This window comes from Lactuca saligna, chromosome 9 (genome assembly GCF_052625555.1).
Source record: "Lactuca saligna cultivar CGN05327 chromosome 9, ASM5262555v1, whole genome shotgun sequence".
In the NCBI taxonomy this organism is placed as follows: Eukaryota; Viridiplantae; Streptophyta; class Magnoliopsida; order Asterales; family Asteraceae; genus Lactuca; species Lactuca saligna.
This window is the reverse complement of record NC_136425.1, coordinates 4,159,833-4,181,887: the sequence shown is the minus strand read 5'-3', so window position 1 is coordinate 4,181,887 and position 22,055 is coordinate 4,159,833. Positions and strand designations below refer to the sequence as shown.

General features: G+C 35.8%; 1 protein-coding gene across 1 annotated transcript; it reads right to left on the bottom strand.

Moving 5' to 3' along the window:
* Positions 1-11,209: 11,209 nt before the first annotated feature.
* LOC145014180 (uncharacterized) lies at positions 11,210-19,655 on the bottom strand. Its single transcript, XM_078972551.1, has 3 exons — positions 18,892-19,655; positions 11,549-12,155; positions 11,210-11,461 (listed from the first exon to the last, which is right to left on the bottom strand). Exons 2-3 carry the CDS (start codon positions 12,153-12,155, stop codon positions 11,436-11,438), a joined length of 633 nt encoding a protein of 210 aa, XP_078828677.1. The 5' UTR covers positions 18,892-19,655; the 3' UTR covers positions 11,210-11,435.
* Between the last annotated feature and the right edge of the window lie 2,400 nt (positions 19,656-22,055).

Below are 22,055 nucleotides of genomic sequence, written 5' to 3'. Positions count from 1 at the left end.
AAGTGTTGGTTCAGAATCATGTTTTTATAAGAAGTGTAATGATGTTATGGGATGTACAGTTAACACTATAACACAAACATTAAATAAATAGAAATTCAAAACATTAGACAGATAAAACTAAAAACATATTACATTAATAACAACCTAAATAATTAGTTGTTATTTTTATATTTTACTTGGATTTTGTCTTTTCAACGCAAACAACATCTCGAGTCTTCACGTTCAAGGCCATCTATTGACATTTTCAAAACATGCTGTAACACCGTAAAAATTTGAACAATTTTTCACTTTTTGAAAAAAACATGAAATATAGTTTGCATTCATAAATAAAAACATTGTATCAGTACAAAACCCCAAGATCAAAATGTTTAAACTCCAATGTGCGTGTGTACGAGTCATGTTGACGCCTTCCTGCGATTATCGCTAGTACCTGAAACACATCACATATAACACTGTAAGCATAAATGCTTAGTGAGTTCCCCCAAAATACCACATATAGCACATATAGGACCTTCCGATCCAAGTGTCTCATGGGATTTCCATCCCAGACTCTGTTGACCTTCCGGTCCGTATCATCTTGACCTTTCGGCCCACATCATGCTCATATCACATAACATATCACATACAACTTACATCCCATATACATCATACACATAAGACCCTTCGGTCACATATAATTACCCCATCGGGTAAGGCATAGTGAGAAGACTCACCTCAGACGTCTCGTAAATCTATGACTCGGTAGAAGTATTGCCTAGCCTCCGCCTATTCACACAAAGTAAATACCCTCATAAACATAACACTCGAGGCTAGACTCGACCCTTTATTGTCACCCTCAGAAGGGTAAAAGACTATTTTACCCCCTCTTGACCCAAGGACCCCATTGTTGACCAAACCCTAAAAGTCAACAAAAGTCAACGGTCAACTTTGACCCAACTCGCCGGGTGCACTCCGATGACTCGGCGAGTACACACACATGTCCACTAACCCTCTGTCCCGCTTGGTATGTCGAGTCCTATCCTATGCTCGACGAGTCACACCTGGTGTGAATCGTGGGGCTACCCCGACTCAACTCGTCGAGTCTCAAGAACAACTCGGCGAGTACCGCCTTGAACTCCAGTCTTTTAACCCCCTTCTAACTCACTGAGTTATCCCCCAACTCGGCAAGTCTACTCACTGAGTGATCTGTGTGGACCTTAACCCTACTCGCCGAGTCTCAAGAACAACTCGGCGAGTTCATGCCATGCACAGACTCTATTGACCTCCTGTGGTCAGATCTGTGCCCCTAATCCATAGATCTGGCCTTCCCAAGCATAAATGTTACGTAAAGTTTGAATCTTGATGCTTATAACTCAACCAATAGGCATCAAATGGTGATTTTGTCCCAAATACCTTAACCCAAGGTCATGACCTCCATTGTTCTTCATAAAGCTTGAAGAATAAGGCTCTCTGGACCTCTATGGGTCCAGGTACAAAGCCTCATCTCCAGAAGGGGCTATTTGGACCTCAAATCAACTTAGTCAAGGGTATAAGAAACCCTAAAACCACATATCCTTCCCAAAACAGAAGAAGAGTCGAAATAATACCTCAAATGAATGATCTTAGCTTTTAGTCCTTAGAATAGCAACCTCCTTTGCTTTCCCTTGGCTAGAACCTCCTTCTTCTTACTAAATGACACCACAAAGATCAACAATGGTCACTCATTGCTTCTCAAACGACCTGAAACTCTCTCTGGGGGGTAGTAGCCAAAATGGACGGCCATAAGGGCCTTTAAATAGGTCCCAAGCCCTGGAAATTAGGGCTTCACCAAACAGCGTGGACTCGCTGAGTCCACGAATGGACTCGCCGAGTCCGGACATGAATTAGAATGAACATCCGTGTCCCTACTCGGCGAGTCTTGGTGCCAACTCGCCGAGTTCCTCCACAAACTCCAAAAATTAAATGAACAAATAATATACTTGTGAATCCGGATGTTACACATGCACATCATGCACCACCTGTTGCTTCTGAAGTATTTTTTTTTGTTGCTCGCGTCTTGAATCCAACTTTTTTTTTCTAGTGCAAGACGTTAATCAAATATTTCTCATAAAAACCCCTAGCTGTTCGATGTGGTTTCTTTTATCTTATTCTTTGAAGATGATGCAGCTCATTTTCCTTATTATATATGACGTTTTTCGTTGTTTCAGTTTGGTTTTCATGATTTGATTTGTCCTACAAAGTACCCTTATATATATATATATATATATATATATATATATATATATATATATATATATATATATATAGTTTTTAAATGTTTTTGCCATAAGAAATGTTATCGATTGAATACTCTCATATATATATATACACACACACACACACACACACACCTTAATAAGTATTTAGCCACAAATGTTGAATTTTAAGAGGTACAAGTCTTAATGCAATATTTATAATCATTTTAGGCATTGAAACAAATACTAAACTTGTCCGATCTACAAAATACTAAATTCTATCCTATAAATTGAGCAACATTCGTCACAATTTCTGCCAATTGAATTGGTCAAGAGGGAATACCATAAAAAATCGACCCCGATTGAATCGGCCAACATGGAATACACTATAAAGTCACCTTCATCCACCCATATTTGTCACAATAGATAACTAGGAGGCTTGATTGTGTTGCCAATGAAAGATCCAAGAGTATTGGAAAGATCATATTTCTTCTCCATATGGGATTCTAACAACTCATCACCACCATCACTGTTTTTCGTCACCCTCTCCCTTCTCCATCTCTAAAAAAACCATAAACCTATCGACCAATACACACTAATCTTGGTAACCATCATTTCTCACCCTGAAACACACACTCAAAACCTTAGATCCACTGCCTCGCCCCTCTTTGAACCGGTCAAAGTAGATCCCCGCTCTGCCCTCAACTAATCATATATACCTTACCCACTTCCATGAACGCCCATACACACAGACACATAAGCACCCTCCTACCTCCACATATTTGACTTTCAAACTATGACTTCAGGAAATCAAAGGTTTAATTTTTTTCAAGATTCATTTAATGGAACACAAAATTTCTACTAAACTGTTAATGGTTCTGAATTACGTAATCTAGCTTATGTGCTCTGATTTTTCAGTGTATTACAATGACAAGTATTCAAGAAGAAGCATTAAAAGCTCAATTTTTTGTTTAATGGATCTTCATCGCCTTAAAAAAATTGACGGTTAATAGTTCTATACATAGAAAAAACAAGCAGTTTTTTTTATTGTATATGGTGGTATAGTTTATTTCATCACAACATCGAGTTTTTCTTTCTTTGAGTCTGTTGGTTTCTATATATTTCCTGACCATCATCATCCTTTTTCTGTACATTCGATTGAACATAATCAAGAATTAGGACCAAACAGACTCAAGCAAGGCAAAACTTGATTCAAAAACCATTTACTCACTAAATATCTGTTTCATGTCCTATTCTAATCTAAATGTTTTGTATTTATTTGTTCTGTGTACTAATTCTAATTTTATTGAGTTTTTAGATTTTGTAGGTTCTTCAAATTTTACGCTTGATGGTGAAGTTTTTTTTTTCTTCAAGTTATGTTGAGCGTATATAGCTTACCTCCATCTCTTCCTCTAAAAATGTGAAATCTACAAGTTCGTTGCATATTAGTTTCTTCTCCCTCTTAATTTCACAAAATATTCAATAGATTATTTATTTTCAGTGTTCAAACCATGGTTTTACTTTGTTAATCTTTTTTTCTCTTTTAAAAAACTGAAAAAAAATGTTTGTATAAATGGTTTATTTGAAATAAAAAGTGTAATTTGTTGCTTTATTTTTGTGAAGTTGATTGTAGAACAACCAAAGCTCAATGGACCTCCACCAATGAAATTATTTTACTCATCAAGCGAAGGAAGTTAGATTTGATATTTAATTTCACTAACTATTTTTGGATCTTTTATGCTTCTTAGATGATATGTTGAATGGCATACAAAAAATGTGGATAAACTACCCTATCCTGGTAAGCTTTTAAGATTTTTCTATCATTAAGCTTAAGACTTTGACCAGTTTACGAACCTTTTGATTGCAATACAGCAAGCCTCTCAACATAGTTACTTGAAACAAGTTTAATTTAGTTTATATAAGCCTTCAAAAATTTAAGTTTATTTCTCGTGTTCATTCTTCAGGCTAAAGAGGGAACATTGTCACAACCATTTGAATTATTTACAGTTTGTGGAACTGTGACATCCCTATTTTCGTGGCCAGAAAAGTCTAATTTGTTTATGCTTTGTTTTGAAAATCATAGTAACATTTTAAAGAAAAGTATTGTAGAATTTGTTCCCAAAAGATAAATATGATAAAGATTTATCAAAGCATTTCCAAAGAAATGTATTTCATTATATTAAAACCTCAGGATGTCATGTTCGATACAGATCAAAAGCTTAAACAGAACACCATAGGCCTTACAACATTTATTTATATCTATTGGCCTATAATCCGTAATCCCTCATCAAGTCATCCAACTATGCTCTTGTGTCACTACCTGTAATACAATGAACTGAGTGGGTAAGGCTTGAGAGTCTGGTGATCACATAGGGTTTTCAGCCCACAATAAATAAGTTTATTAATTTCATCAAGCCAAACAACCCGATTACCCATTCCCGTTATCCTCACTTTACGTCCCTAAAACATCTATCATAAGGGACCTATCATATGGATTTTCATCGATATGGATGATGGGTTTTGGCCATAAGAACATCCTATGTGCTCATACAAACCCTAATGCTTGGATCTAGGTTTCTCTATTGTACATGCAATTCATCTAAGACTTTAAACCCTAGATCTAGCATATGATAATCAATATTAACATAACAATAGGTTTATGTAACGCCTGTGTTTCTGGGCTTGCCATTTTTAGCAATGTAATAGTCTAGGTTAACCTTTGTAACCCGTTTTGAAATACTAGAACTGTATTATTTGAGTATTATGTGTTTTGTGTTTAATTGCTTAATTATGTGGTTTGATTAATTAAGAATAAAAATAAGCGTCACAATTTAAGTGTAAAATAAACTTGATATCTTTAGATAATGTTGTAGTAGTTGAAACAAGGTTTCCGAAGATATAAAGAATGCCGAAATCTGAGTTATAACGAGGAAGTTATGACCTGTCGAAGTTTCGCGACAGAACCGGCACCGCTAAATAACGTAAAAAGTGAAATTTACGTTAGAGCGATATTTAGCCTTAGTGATCTAAACGAGAATCGAAGATCTCGTTGTTAGTATCAAAGCGATAAAAAGTTAGGCGAGAACGGACGTCAAACGAAGAAGTTATGAATTTATAACGAAATTTTCTGTCCCGGCCTATTAAAAATAAATAATAAAAATAAAGTCAAAATTAGTCGACGGAGTCTAAACAAAAGTTGTAGAGCGTAGTCTCAACTTCGCGTGGATATAAAGAACGTCGAAAACGGAGTTCGTATGAAGGAGATATGAATTTTCGAAGTTTATTAAATAATTAATAATTAAATTTAATTATTAAATCCGGCCTTATCCGAAGGCGAGTCACCGGACTCATCCGGAGTACGCCCCGCGTACAGCAAGAAATGTTGACACTTCGGATGACGCATGCAGTGACGACTTCGGAGCCTTGTACGCCCCGCGTACAGGCGTACTCCCCGCGTACGAGGAGGTTCCAACCTCCTATAAATAGGATGCGAGGGGTCCGGGCATAGTTGCTCATTTCTCCTCCGTTTCGTGCCGAAGCTCTGCGTTTTTACCCCTTAAGCCACCCCGAAGCCCCGGTAATATTCCCGAGTCCCGAAGCAAGTCCCGAGATCCCGAAGATCCCGAGAAATGCGGTTTCTGAGCCGAAGCACTGCCCGCGAGAAGTTCGATTTTTGTAGAGATCTTCCAAATCTGCTGAGGATTACTACTTTTTGCAAGTCGTAGTGTTGTCCGATCATCTTCTGATCAAGTGAGTGTATACTACCTTTCATAAACGCAATAATAATACAAGTATGGTTTGAGTGTATTAAGTATATTGTTGTTTATACGTGTGAGTGCGTTGTTACTTTCTCCTAACGTATAATTATGAAGTATTTTATACGAGATACGTGTTATGTGTATATTTTGTTGTTATGTGTGTGAATGTATATTCACTTTCTTCTATCTTACAGATCTGATTATTTCTATATGAAATACGTGTTACGTGTGTGTGCCTCATCTGTTATATGGAAAATGTATTGATCAAGCATGCTATACAGGTTTCGAAAATATGTATAAAAATGTATGTTTTTATCTACTAATATGTTGGGTAGAACATGGGTAGATAGTTGGTGTGTAATAAACAGATGAGAGGCCTCGTTGTTGTTTTGATCCAGTCATCTAGCGGAATTTAGATGACGACCACGGACTTTTCTAGACAGTCCAGTGGAACGCTAGCAGACTCATAACCTGTAGGTGTTAATGAACTTGGGTGTTCATTCGCTGTATTTCATCCCCCTCATGGTTGCCTTATTTGACTTATATTGCTGAGGAACCCCCGCAACATGTGTTGTCACCTCGATGAAAATATTCTTAGATTAGGTCCCTTGTGTTAGTTATTTTAGGGACATAAAGTGAGAATAACGGGAATGGGTAACTGGGTTATTGTTGGTTGATAATAATTAATTTAATTATTTATTGTGGGTTGAAAAACCTATATGCTCACCAGGCTCCCAAGCCTGACCCACTCAGTTTTATTTGTATTACAGGAAGTGGCGTAAGGGCGTAAGATGGATGAACCATCAAATTGTTTTGTTTACTAGTCTGTATATGTAAATATTTGTTGAATGACTTGTAATGTTATCGTTTATGCTTATTGGTCTATATCGGAACATGACACCCCGAGTTTTGATTATATAATGAAAAATACATTTCTTTTATGAAATGCTTTGGTAAACATTGTTTTATCATGTTTTGTTTTTGGGAACCAATTCCGCAACTCTTTCAAATCAAAAGGATTTACTCTGAATTTATTTTAAAAGCATAAATGAAAATCGGTCTTTTCTGACCGTGATTTTGGGGATGTCACAGTTTAAGATATTACCTTGATTGTTATGTAGCAATAACAATCTCAAATCCTCCTTGTAATGACTTTAGAAAGCTTAGAGTCACAAATATCACTCCTCTAATGGTTCACAAACACCAAGAGCAAGAGGATGAAGAATAAGGAGAAGGGGAGGCTGCCCAAAACGTGTGGAAACCCTAAGGAATAAGTTCACCACGTTTTTTAGTCTCAAGGGTCCTTTAAATAGTGAGGCTATTAGGGTTATCTAACAAGGAAACCCTAATTTGGATGCTTAGGCCGTAAGCAACCCATGGACTCCCTCCTTAAAGGCCTAGGACGATTTCTAATGGGTTTCCCCATAGAATTCGTCCACCCTCTAATATGGAGTCCGTTAGCCCAATATTTAACTATCACACAATTGATAGTTCTAGTCCCTTAAGTTTAATAAATGTATTTTAGCCACAAACTTAATTCTTATTAATTCTTGACTAATATTAATTAAACAATATGATTTCTCCTTTAATATATTATTCTCATAATATATTTATAAATCATAATTAATCCTTTCTCTCCATAATTCATCCTATCAAGTTGCTTTGGTGAAGGCAACCCAAAAGGACCATACACTATCGGTTCAAGTACATACCAAAATAATTATGAACTTAGACACTAATCCAATAGTCTCCCACTTGGATAAGTCCAATAACTATTATGCGCATGACTTCAGATCCTGATATGCAATTGTAGCTTTCCAAAGCTACTGTCAACTCTGATCTTATCAGATACGCGTGTCATTTATATAAAGGATTATATATTCCTCCATTCTAGATATCGTATAGATATAAGACATAAATTCTAATCATTTTCTCTATACTATTTCCCGACTTCCGATTTATGACGACTGACAACAGACTACAATTGATCATATCAAATTAGTCCCGGCTCGGCTAAGCGCTTAGGTGCCATCACTAAATCATCGAGGGGCCCAAAGATATCGCTTTTATCCTACTTTGGATAAAAGGAACGGATAAACTTTGACTCAATGCTCGCTTGCACTCACTTACCGAATTACGCACAACAATATGTTTTATAACACCAAGTTACTGGTGCGTTTACATATTATCAATGTGCAACCGACTCGCAAGATACAACTCACACATCTCGGTTTCAAGAATATAATATGTTATCGTCTCACCAATCACTCGTGATACATTCATGAAGTGATCCAAGTGAGCGTGGGTTTAATCCAATGCTTAAATCATATTCATAAGCACTCATGAACGTTGCAACAAACATTTTCTTATGTCTAATACTCTTTAGACAATCCGCACACCAATTCACGACAGTCTTCATTCATACCTACTTCCAACATATGAATGACTGTGGTCCGTTCGAATAATTTGACTGTTCTGAACCAATTTAATTATTCAGGAAGTCAAAACATGCAAAGTGAAACACAAGAATGATACTAATCCCATATGGACCCAAACTCTGGGTATAAATAAAACATTTTATTTAATCACCATATTGATTACTCATTATTTGTTGTTTCGGGTAATCAACTTCTTACTAGAATTATTACTACACTTGTCCATTGCTCTTAGCATGCACACAATGCTAACCTACGGTCCTTACTTTGTGGAATAGATCAATTGAGCACATTTCCAATCATACTCATTTCACAACTCCCAATCCTTAACACAAGTGTAAGAATATCAAATTCTTGCCACTTATAGAATATGTTAGATTCTAACATTTTATGCAATGATCCTTTTGTAATGTCACTGTACTAAGGTCACAATGACTATTGCCAATGAATTACAAAGCTCTCTATCGGAAATTGTTACAAGACAATTCCATAGATGTGATGTCTCTCACTCAAAGTACATTCCTTTGATCATCCTTTTGCATAAAAGTTTCTAATCTAGACATAGATTCTCAATATCCAACTCCCAATATGGAAACCTTTCCATACTTACCATATGACAACTCATTCTTAATAGAATATTATCTATTCATAATAATGTCGATATGCTCCATCCAATATCATACTTCCAACTACTCACAAACGACCAATCCTTAGCAAGCTTTGGATCGTCCTTTGATAGTTGTTTGATTATCTTAGTTAAAACCGATTCTTGTCCTTTTTCCCTCTAAATGCGCTAGACATTTGGAAAATTTTAGAATGGTCAAATATTATAGCACTTGCAATCAATCCTATATCTGAAGCATATGGGTCACGATGCATAATGTCTTACATAAAGATTTGATACTTTATCAATCTTCTGTCATAATATTTTATGTGTTATGTTCTTATAATTCAAACTATGAGAGGAAAGCCGTAATCATAATCGAAATTTAAGAACACACTATGTATCCTTGACTAAGTTTATTAACATTCCACAACCTAAGCCTTTAGTTTTTGAAATGAAGCATAATATTCTCTCCCATAATTATAGCAAAACAACTATTCAATCCTTACAACTTTGCAAAGTATAACTCTTGTTTTCTATAATTAATATTGCTAACATGCAATACTTGTCTTAATAATCATACAAGTATAACATTTATGCTCCCACTATCATGATGATTATAATAGCATAACACTTATGCTCCCACTAGCTTTGACATGTATTCAGAAAACAACTTAACTTCCAGAAAAACAATATCTATTGAATTTCTTAAGTTCATATTTCTAATACCTAATACTTCGATAATCTTTTATCAAGCTTCTTAGTCTTATACACATTTGCCTTAGATAGCTCATATATGTGTCTAAACAATTCATACTAATTGTCAAATCTCACAATTCGAATCATGGAAAGGGATACCGTGACCATATTCGAATTCGAGAATACAATTTCACAATCACTATTTTCTTAAAATCTCTCTTAGTGAAAGCATTTCCTCACAGTCATTTTCATGAAGGAGGGGATCTTATGACACTTAGATTTCAACGGTGTATGTGTTTCTATCCATGCGAATTTGTCAAAACCAAAGTTTGCGACAAATCCAAACTCATATGGACCGAACACTCAGAATTTTGATTTCTTGCCTTATGGTAACACGAGTGCCCACCATGTCTTCCAAGTAGTTAAGCAGCTCACCCTTTCCTATCAATGTACTTTTCATTGATCAAGGTGCTTGCCTTTTATGCATTCAAATGAGAACTCATAGAACTCATATGCATAATTAACTCAATCGGAATGGCACAGAAACAAAATAGCGTCAACACGATAGGTTGTAGACCTCAACTCGTGTGCTAGTGATGATCAATAAGGTTTATTATTGGTTAGTTATTTAACCTTTTTAAGACCATTAAGACTCCCACTAACTCCTTGACATATAAGATTCTCTTGTCAATAAACATTTATTAACAAACAAATATTCAATAGTTAGTGTAGTTTTTTTTTATCAAGACACTTCACAAAATTGGTCATAGTTGGTCTTTGTCCAAGACATCACAACTTTCCAATTCCAAATGTGCAAGAATAAAAAAAACTTTTCCAAATTCCACATTTGATGAGTGTTATAAACCTTCTTTAGACTTATCACTCAATGTCACAATCTTAACTCTAAGACTTGTTTTGGAACGAAGTATGATTGACTTCTTGATTTAACCATTTCTTCAATTCTTGATTCCTCTTCTCAGACATACAATTGTACTAAGACTTACTTAGAGGATTAATTGAGACATGGTTCTTAATCATTAATAATTATCATAAAAACATAATAAAAGGTACTCTCCCTTCTTTTTAGAATAAAGAAACTTTTATCTTTCTGCCTACTTGATTCTTCTTATTCGTTCTGCTATTGATTTAATCTCTTTCAAATCAACTCGAAATTATACTTAATCTTATAAGTATAATTATATCCACTAAACCTTTAGTAAATCATGACGAATATCTTTGTCACTCTTGTGGTGGACTTGATCAACACACAACCTTATGTACTTGATCTCCTAGTCTTTCACTTGACACTTTGTCAACAAATTAGTCTATGAAACTTCTCATTCATCATGAAATACTTGTTGTATGATTCCAAGTTTCTATTCAATTGAAACTTGGGCGATGAGAAACTTTCCCTATTTGGTAAATTCTTGACTTTTTCACAAATAACATAATTAAGAATCACATCCATTCGTTGTAGAAATATGCAAACATCAATTTTTCATAACGATTTCATTGCAAGGAAATAAATAAATACGTCAAACAAAAAATTATTTTATTTATAAAAGCAGCGGAAAACATTTGTTCTTACAACGCAAAATCAACTGAAAAACTATGTAATCAAATATTCCTAACAACTCTATCATAACTTTCTAAGCTCAAAATCTAATCTTCGAATCCATGTGATTGAGATCCATCTCTTCGTGATCAGACTCATCTTGCTTTTCAATCAAGCTTCCTCTCTTTTCACTGATCCTGCAAAACATTCAAATGCAATCTTATCACATTATGTATTAAGAATCAATGAATAGGAACTTAATGGAGTTAGATAGTGGATTTTACCTGAAGCACATCCATACTCTTTGACTCTCCCATATTCTGGATTCTTCAGGCTCTTAGGGCAGACTTGTATCCAACGCCCTTTCACTTGGCAACAAACGCAGTTCGGTTCTCCTAGAACGTCCTCGAAAGCATGGTTTGTTGACTTTCCCAACAAATATGCTCCATTGCTTTGCCAAATCATTTCAGATTTAGCAGCAATAAGCATGTAAGTTAGGTCAATGAGGTTTGCGTCATGATGCATCATATAATACTTTCTTTTGAACTCATTATATGATTCAGGGAGTGACTGCAGAACCCAGTCCACAGCCAACTTACCAGGGAATGATGCACCCAACATAATCAACCTATCGATGTGTGATTTCATTCCTAGAACGTGGGCACACACGGGCTTACCATCTTCATGTTTCATTGCCAATAGGGCTTTAGTGACATTGAACCTTTCAATTCTGCGATCTTGTGGGTTAGGAAGAACAACGGGAGGAGGAGGAGGAAGTGAAACCAAACTAGTCCACCTTGATTCTTCACTTGAACAGCGGAATAGCTTATTTTTAGCAGGAACACCTTTTTCTTGAAATTTAGGAAGACCATGATTTTCATACTTTGACATCTACAAAACGGGAGAAAACAAATTCAAGTTAGTTGGTTTATTGAGCCCTTAGTAAATCACCCAAATGATATACTAAGGCTAGGACCCAACACAATATTCCACAACTCGGGAGAGGGATGCCGTAACCCAAATTGTAGAACATTTGAAGGTAAGTGAATGACGATTCACTAATTTTCCACCATGAGAAACGAAAAAACAGATTAAGTTTTAAATGTATTGAAAACTCCTAGATCCTTTGAGATTCATTGAACTTTTCAATGGCATGTTTAAATCTCGATATGCCCCTCTAGTTTGTGACTGGGATGCCGAGGATCACAAAGCAGGTGTGAATAACCATGCAATCCTACATGGTGCCCCCACATGTTACATATAAAGTTTTCATGATGATTTGTTTTATCGAAAATTCTTTGGGTTTAGAACTCGGTTTCAACTTTATGATATTTTGGGATTCCTAGAAGGTGTTTGACGATTTGCCTGCCTTTTTCTTTATGGTTCTTTACAGAGATTGCTTAAGATGGTGGATGGTTTGAACTTTAAGGACTTTGTGATAATCTTGTCAGCTTTTAATCCTAAAGCAAGCATGCCTTAGAAGATTAAACGCAAGCTTTAATCACAATCATATATTTAGGGATCTTGTAATTCTTACATTGATTGAAACTAAGAAACAATATGCCCGAGTCCTTTGTTTTTAGACTTAATTTCCATCTGATCTAAAGATTTATACATGTACTATCATCTTTTCAATAGTCAAAGAAACTTTAAAAGTTTTATAATTTTCCATTACTTGAAGTTTTAGTGAAATCTTTTTATATGATCCAACACTTGTAAACACATCATCTTACAGGATTTTCAAAGTATACAACTCAGATTATAATCACAAGGTGACTTTCAATGACATAATGGAGGTTTTGCGGGATTTGAATGGATCATTCATGTGAGATAAGCAAAGAGAGGCATGCTTCGTATTCCATTCGATTGTTTTTATAAGAAGTATTCTCACCCCCAACAAGTTTTTATAATTCCATTTCAATTTTTCAGGAAGTTTTAATCAAATCCATGCAGGAAGCTAGATATAATAAAGATTTTTATCTGCTAGACTTCTGTATGACGAGATGCCATGAGAGAAATCATCTATTGTGTGTACGTGGCGGTTTAAATCTAAACTGTTTGACTATATTTGTGATTAATATTCAGTTTTAATGATTAGAAAACATTGTAGAAGAATTTTCAATGATATCATATATCTATAAAATTGATGTAACTATTAAATTTATATTTACTATATTTTATATGTTTTTATGAATATTATAATTGGAAAATTGAGTTTTGTTGAAAAATTTACCATACCGAATTTGCGTTGGGACCTATTGCTACAAGACAAACAACTACAAAATTGTTGTTGAACAAACACCTACGAAATTCGCTACAGAACAGACGACTACAAAATTTGCTACGGAACAGACGACTAAGGAATTCGCTATGGAACAAACGGCTATGGAATTCGCTACGGAACAGACGACTACGGAATTCGCTACGGAACAGACGGCTACGGAACACGCTACGGAACAGATGGCTATGAAATTTATTACAAAACAGACGGTTATAGAATTTGCTACGGATAAGACGGCTACAGATTTTGCTATAGAACAATAGCTATGGAATTTGCTATGGAACTCTAATTGCAACGAAATAGATGTCATAGAAACTGTCATAACAAAATTGTTACGGAATTATAATTTTGTAGCTAAATATTTTGCTACAAGAAATATAACTACGGAGTCTAATTGATAAATTGCACAGCGAATTCCGTAATTATTCAGCTTTATCTACGAAATTTTAGATTTTTGCTATCGAATTTCTCCGTAGCTGATTTTAACCTGAATGAACATGGATCGTGTTCATACAGTAGGCCGGATGAGTTTTAAGATTTAAAATCAGGTTTTTACCTCATTTACCCACAAACACTTCCCAAAACAACCTCTCTCTCCCACGAAACCCCGATGCTCGGTTTTTCTTCAAAATCCCTTGATTCTTCACCAATTTTGGCTTAAATCTTCAAAGATGTTTGATTTTCATCTTCTACACTTCATCTCGTACATCTCACACACCATTTTCTTGCACTTTCATGGTGGATTTGAGTGTTTTGACAAACCCTAGGTCCGAAAATTACTAAGATTTTTGTTGTTTTTGTACTTAAATCTTCATGTAGGCAAGCTTAGGGAGGTTGAAGAGCAATTTCTCACCAACAACAATGCATTTACACCAACGATTCGGTACAATCTTTCCGATTCTTCACTTGTGGGTTTTGTGTTTTTAAGTTCAAATTGCATGCATTTGTTGTCATATTGGACTTGACAATCACTTGGAAATCATTCAAAAACTGAGCTTCCCGCGAATTTTTGTTTGCCAAACTCGTGTTGGTTGGACCCGTCAACAGTTGACTTTTTTTTGACCGGTTGACTTTTTGCCCCAAAATTTTGTACATGGAAGGCGAGCAATCTAAACGACCTAGGCACACTAAATTGTCGACCCGTCGTCGTAGGACTCCATCACCACCACCACCACCTCCACCAGATTCGGCACATGGTGTGTAGTTTGTCTTGGCCTAATTTAAGTTGTCAAACTTGAGGCCTTTCTTTAGCGCACTTATACTATTCAAAAAATTGCGCATGTGCCATCTCTCCATGAGTTGCACATCTATAACCAAGTCCACACTTTGTTCCGGAACATTGGTTGGTAAGGGTCGTTGCAGGTCCATGAGCTCAACTATAAAGTTCCAACAACCTAGTTCTTGTCCTTATTCTATTTGGACCACGTTGTCCTAAATTTCCGGCTCATGAACCATGATTATGCCCTGTCCCTAGGCCAAATCAATGCCATTGTTGGGGCCCCCACAGAAAACACTTTTGGCCCCAATGACCCGATTCCAAGATACATTGATATTACGTGGTGGATTGACCTTACACATCAATATCCCTATGTCTCAAGTTATGCTAAATCCTCATCTATCATTCATCCTGTAATGAAAGTGGCTCATTGGATTATTGCTTCGCTTGTCGTCCCTAGAGAAGAGCGAAGCACCATTAGCGCTCTTGAACTAAAAATACTTTATGCTATGGCCCACCCGGATGATAACCTCATTCTTCACTATGGCTTATTCCTTTGCTACAAGCTCGCCCGCCTCAACACATCATGATCCGAAAAAATCTATTGTGGTGGTATTGTCAGTTTTTTTGCCAAAAGTGCTCCGGTCCGGACCCCATATCACGAAAATCACCAACCTCTGCCCGGTGAGCCCTACCTCACCACAACAGTACTCGAGTTTATGAGAATGTTTCGGATGGAGAACGGAAATCATAATTGGACCGTGGGCCAAAACCACGACCCAAGGCTCATCATCACACCAAAAAACGGAACATCCTTGCCTCAAGCGTCCTACCAACTTCACCTATTGGAAAATCACGCCCTAATTTTTCCCCGTCTCCTCTTCCGGTGAGGAAGATGAGGATGGTGAAGAAAGTGATGATGATGATGAGGGTGGCGACGCGACACCACAAAATTCTCCTCCCATGGGTGGTGCCAACTCATCCCATGGTAATACACTCCCGTCATACCACCAACAATACATGGATCAATTCTATTCGATTCAAACCCACCTTGACTCCTACCATCAAGACCCCACGAGCCTAACCCAAAGTTTTTCCTCCTTCACCACTCAATATGCTCAGGATGAAGAGCGTAAGCGTAAGCACGAGGAGGAGGTTTTTGGGCTTGGAACCGAAACTCCGGGTATCCTCCTCCTCCTCCTCCTCCTCAGTAATAGGTTGTTCCACCCTCTCCAAGCATCGCGGGGGGGGGGGGGGGGCGATGCTTATGTTTAAGCTTAGGGAGGGGTAGCGTTGTACATTAGGATATATCCATGCATTTTCATGTTCATATTCATGCATATTAAAAAAAAAAAACAAAAAAATTAGCCTTATTTTCATTTTTTCTTGCATTCTGCATTTTAAAACCTATAAAACCCAGAAATATTTTTCCTCTTTGTTCTAGTTTAAAGTTTTTGCATTCTATTTCCATGCATGTGAATTTTTTTTTTTTATATATCTAACTGTTTGGATTGGGGAAATGTTAATGAGCTTTAGGGTAAGGCCCATGTAAGGGTTTTGGCCCAATTTGGAAATTTAGGCCATAGTGGGCTTTGGATGGTTGTTGGTTTGTGGGCCTTTATGATTGGGAGTTTAGGTCTTAGTGTTGGTCCAATCTAGGAGAGGGGTAAAATGGTCTTTTAACCTCATAGATGGATTATTTGGTTTTGGTTTTGGTTTGGAAGCCAATTTTTAATTAGGTGTTATTTGTTTGATAACACGTGGATTTTAGCGGATCAGTAGTTAGGGATTTATTTAAGGGTTCAACTGTCAAGGTGAGTCTCCTCACTGCTCTATGGGTCGAAGGCACCAATGTTCGCCCATTTGGTTTGAGTATTGTAGGAAGACCAGGGGGTGGCCCTTGGCAATCTGTATGCAAGACAAGAGTCTGAACTTTGGCAGCTAATTAGTTAAGTAGTTGTAGATTGTATGCTAGTTGTCTTTGTGATGCTTGCATGGAAGACCAGGAGGTGGGTCCTCACACTTTTCTATAAGACCCATAGTTTTGGCCTCCGGCCTAGCAGGGAAGACCACGATACGGCTCGTGGCATAATGGCAAGACTATGATTTGCACATATCACTTTCTATTGATTGTTGGATATGCATGATATGTATGGCTCGTATGATATGTATGGTATGTAGTATTTGGGGAACTCACTAAGCTTTGTGCTTACAGTTTGTGGTTTATGGTTTCAGGTACTTCTGGTTTAAAGGGGAAGGGACCGACTTAATCGCATACACCAGTATTTTTCCGCAATTCGTGATTTTAAGATTTTACTCTGATAACTGTTTTACTCTAGAATACTTTTAAATGTTTGAATAAAAGATAAATGAATGTTTGATGATATATTAAAAATGAAAATTTTGTTGGATTAGTGTCTAAGTCTGTAACTGTATTTGGTATGTACTTGACCCGGTTATGCATGGTCCTTTTGGGTTGCCTTCACTAAAGCAACTTGACAAGGTTATTTAAGAAAGTGAGAGGATATTATGGTTTATTAATATATTATAAGAATAATATATTAAAAGAGAAATCATGTTTATTTAATTAGTATTGGTCATAAATTAATTAGGAATTAATTTGGTAACTAAAAGAGATTAATTAAATAAAGAGGCATAAACTATCAAATGTATGATAGTTGAGTTTTAGGCTGGGAAACCTAATGGACTAAGGGGGAAACGAAATTATGATGGGGATCCATCATATTTTCATCCAAGGGCCCTAATCTAGAAGGTTCTATGGGCTGCTTGGTGACTAAGTTGTCCATTAGGGTTTAGACTGAAACCCTAGCAGCCTACACTATAAATAGAGAGCCTTGGATGCACTTTTCGGATGCTTGACTCCAAAAGAAACCCTAGGGCCTATTTTTAGTGTTCTTCCTCCTCTCTCTTAATATCCTTCTTGCTTGTGGGGTTTATGAACCATTAGAGGAGTTACAATTGTGACTCTAAGCTCAAGATCAATAAGATTCAAAGGATTCCAAGCAATTTGAAAGAGGTAAACACTTAGATCTGTTCTTATAATGTAAATTTCGAATTATACATGTTAGATCTACTGTTGCAAGTCTTGGATTCATTGCATGTACAATAGAGAAACCTAGATTCAAGCATTAGGGTTTGTATAAGCACATAGGATTGTTCTTATGCCTAGAACCCATCAAATTTTACCTTATCATTTTTGATATGTTTTACATGTATTTAATAAAAATTTATTATATAGTATTTAATCACATATGATTAACATGGAAAAAGATTTGTTTTTACGTTTTGATTCATTAATTGTTCTAGTGTATATAATCACATGTGATTAACAGGCCCAAAATTGTTCTCAAATATTGTATAATCACATGTGATTGTATGTATTTAATCACATGTTTTATATGAACAATATTTGATTTTGGCCATTTCGATTTATTCTTTCATACATATATGTATCCTTTTGTCAATATCCTTGGTATTTATTTCGATCTACTTAATTAAGCCATAATCCATATAATACACCAATATTATTTGATATTGGCTCATGTTGTAAATTCTATATAAATATGATGCATGTGTTTTTGTATAAAATTCATTTCTTGTACTTGTACAATATTTTCTTCCATATTATCAATCTTTTTTTTATGAAAAAAGTTATGATAGTTTCTTAATTTTGCATAATTATAAAATATACAAGAAATAAATTTCATAAATTTAAGAGTAACAGATATTCATATTACATAAAACTATTTAACAAATATTTAGAAAAAAAACTTAAAACAATTAATCAATTTGATATATTTAAATAAGTAATATCATAAATAAACGTAGATTAAATGAATCTTTTTGGAGATCCTTCTCTCATTTTCAATGATACAAAAATATGGTGTAATTAAATATTTAATACCATTAAATAAACAAATAGTTTCATTTTAGATGTAAACACCGATCCACTTGAAATAAGGAGGGTTTAATTGGATATAACTTTCAACTTATTAAAACAAGTACTTAACCCATTAACATTATCCCAAAACTTCTCCATTATTTATTAGTCCAAATAAAATTTAACCTAATTGGTAATATTGAAAAGTCAAAATAAAGAATTGTCTCACCTCTTAGCACACACACGCAATAGGAACGCACGTTCCAAAACAGGCGACATATTACTTTTTCGACAACATCTTCTTCTCTGATAACCCCCTCCTTCGACGAAGCTTTCTTCTCCGACAAAGCTAGATATTCAACTCTTCTGCTTCGAGTTTCAACAATGGAACTGTCATTGCCAGTTATCTAGAAACCCTAACAACCATCGGTTTCGACATCCCCAGCTCCATAATTTCACTACAGCGCAAAACTGAATCTCTACTCCCTTTGCTCTTTGTTCCCACCTTCGCTACATATTTCTATCACTTTGACGACATGTATAGTGACACAGATTAACGACATTGCTTTTCATTCAACAAATTGACGGTCTAATACTTGTAATCAAAAGTTGTTGGAAACCTTGGAGTGAATTCATTTCATCGCCTATGCGAAATATGTTAAAATTAGATCTAAACTCGGAGATGGCAGACTCAAAGGTGGCAACGGTGGGCGGTGAAACCAGATCTGGTGGCCTTCTACTTAAGACCCGGTGAATCCACATCTGGTAGTTGGTGAAACGAGAGGTGGTGACAAGTAACTTAGAGAAACAAGAAGAGACGAAGGTAGTCAGGGTGGTGGTTTCCAACTTGGGGACGAGTGTATACGGTCTGGCGGTTATGAGAAATCACCGGTGGTCAGTGATTCTCGTGGATATCAGGGGGTGGAGGTCTTTTGGTTCTCCGGCATGAAAAGAAGATGAGAGATACAGATCTGATGGAGTGAGTGGGGTGGAATGGGATCGGTGGGGTATGGTGTTTTTTTATTTAATTAATAAATTATAAATAAATAAGCAGACCTAAAATAGTTGTCAAATGTTTTCAAACCTAAATATATTCTCATTTGAATATATATATATCTTTATCTTTACTACTTATAAAAGAAATCTAACTATTTCTATAAATAGATTGAATATAATAATATTATTTTTTTAAGACGTACAAACGATTAAGCTAATATTACAAACAACCATTAATAAAATAATATTAAATTTTAAATTTGTTTTGATTCCTTATATTTCTCAGCAAAATCCTAATTTCATGGTCATTCAAAATTTAAAACCTTTTCATCCTAATACGCTTCAACAAATATCCTTTAAATGTTGCATTTGCAGCTGATTAAAATATCTCATAGCAGACGTGTGTTTGTTCTCTCCACCTTATAAACTCTGCTATAAATCCCACTGCCATGAAGTATTTCCCTTATAAACCCTAATCGTTTTTCTCCCTCTCTTAGACGAAGACAATGTGTTTTTTTTAAGAAAAAAAGTTTGAAAATATTCCAATTTCTCAAAAAAATTTACCCCAAATGCGAAACTGGGTAAAATTTTCCATTTTGCGAAGACTACAGGGATGCGAAATGAAAATTCTGCACTTTTGTCTTTTTATGACCCCATTTTGCGAAGTTGGACCACTTATATTATTTCTTGAAAAGATCAGGTGCCAAATGCGAAACTCTAAGCTTTCTTCCCCAATTCGCATTTATACATTAAAAACTTCGCATTTTCATTCAAATTCTTCGCATCTTGCATCCATCCGTCTTTGAGTTCATTCGCATTTCATCGCATTAACTGAGAAATTAATCAGTTGTCTCATATTCGCATTTCAGTTGTTTGAGAAACCCAGATACGAACCCAAATGCGAAACCCACTGATTTCAAATGCGAACCAACCAAAAATCATCAACCACGTACTTGTGTCACCAAATGCGAACTGAATATCACCATTAAATTCTCCTCGCATTCCATAGATGCGAACACAATCCAGATCTCCGACTCCAAGCTTGCGAAATCAAAATCAATTAACCTCAAACAAATCATGAACTTCTTATGCGAACTGTTTTGACCCACAAAACCAAATGCGAACTCAATTGATGTCATATGCGAACTGATTTCTTAGATGCGAACACAATTGATTTCATATGCGAATCCACATCCATCGATATGAAACCAATACCAGTTACAAGCAATTAGTAGCAACAACCATCGATCCTCTAATTTTCAATTACTCAGCCTTCGCTTTTCATACAACCCGTCGACCCTGAAAAATCGATAAACACCAAATGTCTCATTTTTAGATCGATTTTCTGATTAAATGTCATATTTGAAGAATGATCGATTTTCTGATTAAATGACCCCATTTTGCGAAGTTGGACCACTTATATTATTTCTTGAAAAGATCAGGTGCCAAATGCGAAACTCTAAGCTTTCTTCCCCAATTCGCATTTATACATTAAAAACTTCGCATTTTCATTCAAATTCTTCGCATCTTGCATCCATCCGTCTTTGAGTTCATTCGCATTTCATCGCATTAACTGAGAAATTAATCAATTGTCTCATATTCGCATTTCAGTTGTTTGAAAAACCCAGATACGAAGCCAAATGCGAAACCCACTAATTTCAAATGCGAACCAACCAAAAATCATCAACCACGTACTTGTGTCACCAAATGCGAACTGAATATCACCATTAAATTCTCCTCGCATTCTATAGATGCGAACACAATCCAGATCTCCGACTCCAAGCTTGCGAAATCAAAATCAATTAACCTCAAACAAATCGTGAACTTCTTATGCGAACTGTTTTGACCCACAAAACCAAATGCGAACTCAATTGATGTCATATGCGAACTGATTTCATAGATGCGAACACAATTGATTTCATATGCGAATCCACATCCATCGATATGAAACCAATACCAGTTACAAGCAATTAGTAGCAACCATCGATCCTCTAATGAGGAAACAGTTTCCTATTCGATTGTGCTTTGCAATGACAATCAATAAAGCTCAGGGACAAACAATTCCATATGTAAGTATCTATCTTCCAGAACCAGTATTCTCGCATGGACAACTTTATGTTGCATTGTCCAGAGGGGTTTCACGTTGCAATACAAAAGTATTAGTAAAGCCTAACGAAAATTCAAAAGGTGATGGGGTTTATACAGCAAATGTGGTGTATAAAGAAGTATTGCACGATTAATATTTTGTGTCGTCTTGACTGGTTGCTTTTTATTGGTTATTTGATGCATGATGTAACAAATAACACCATAGTTTGATTATATTGTCTTCAACATGTACTTTTTTTTAACATAACAATTTTGTAATGGAAACATATCACCGAAAGAACTCACGTGCCC

Coding starts and splice junctions, on each gene's coding strand:
- LOC145014180 (XM_078972551.1), bottom strand. CDS start 12,155: ATGTCAAAGTATGAAAATCATGGTCTTCCTAAATTTCAAGAAAAAGGT. Junction 11,462..11,548: donor AGAGTATGGATGTGCTTCAG/GTAAAATCCACT, acceptor AATGTTTTGCAG/GATCAGTGAAAAGAGAGGAA.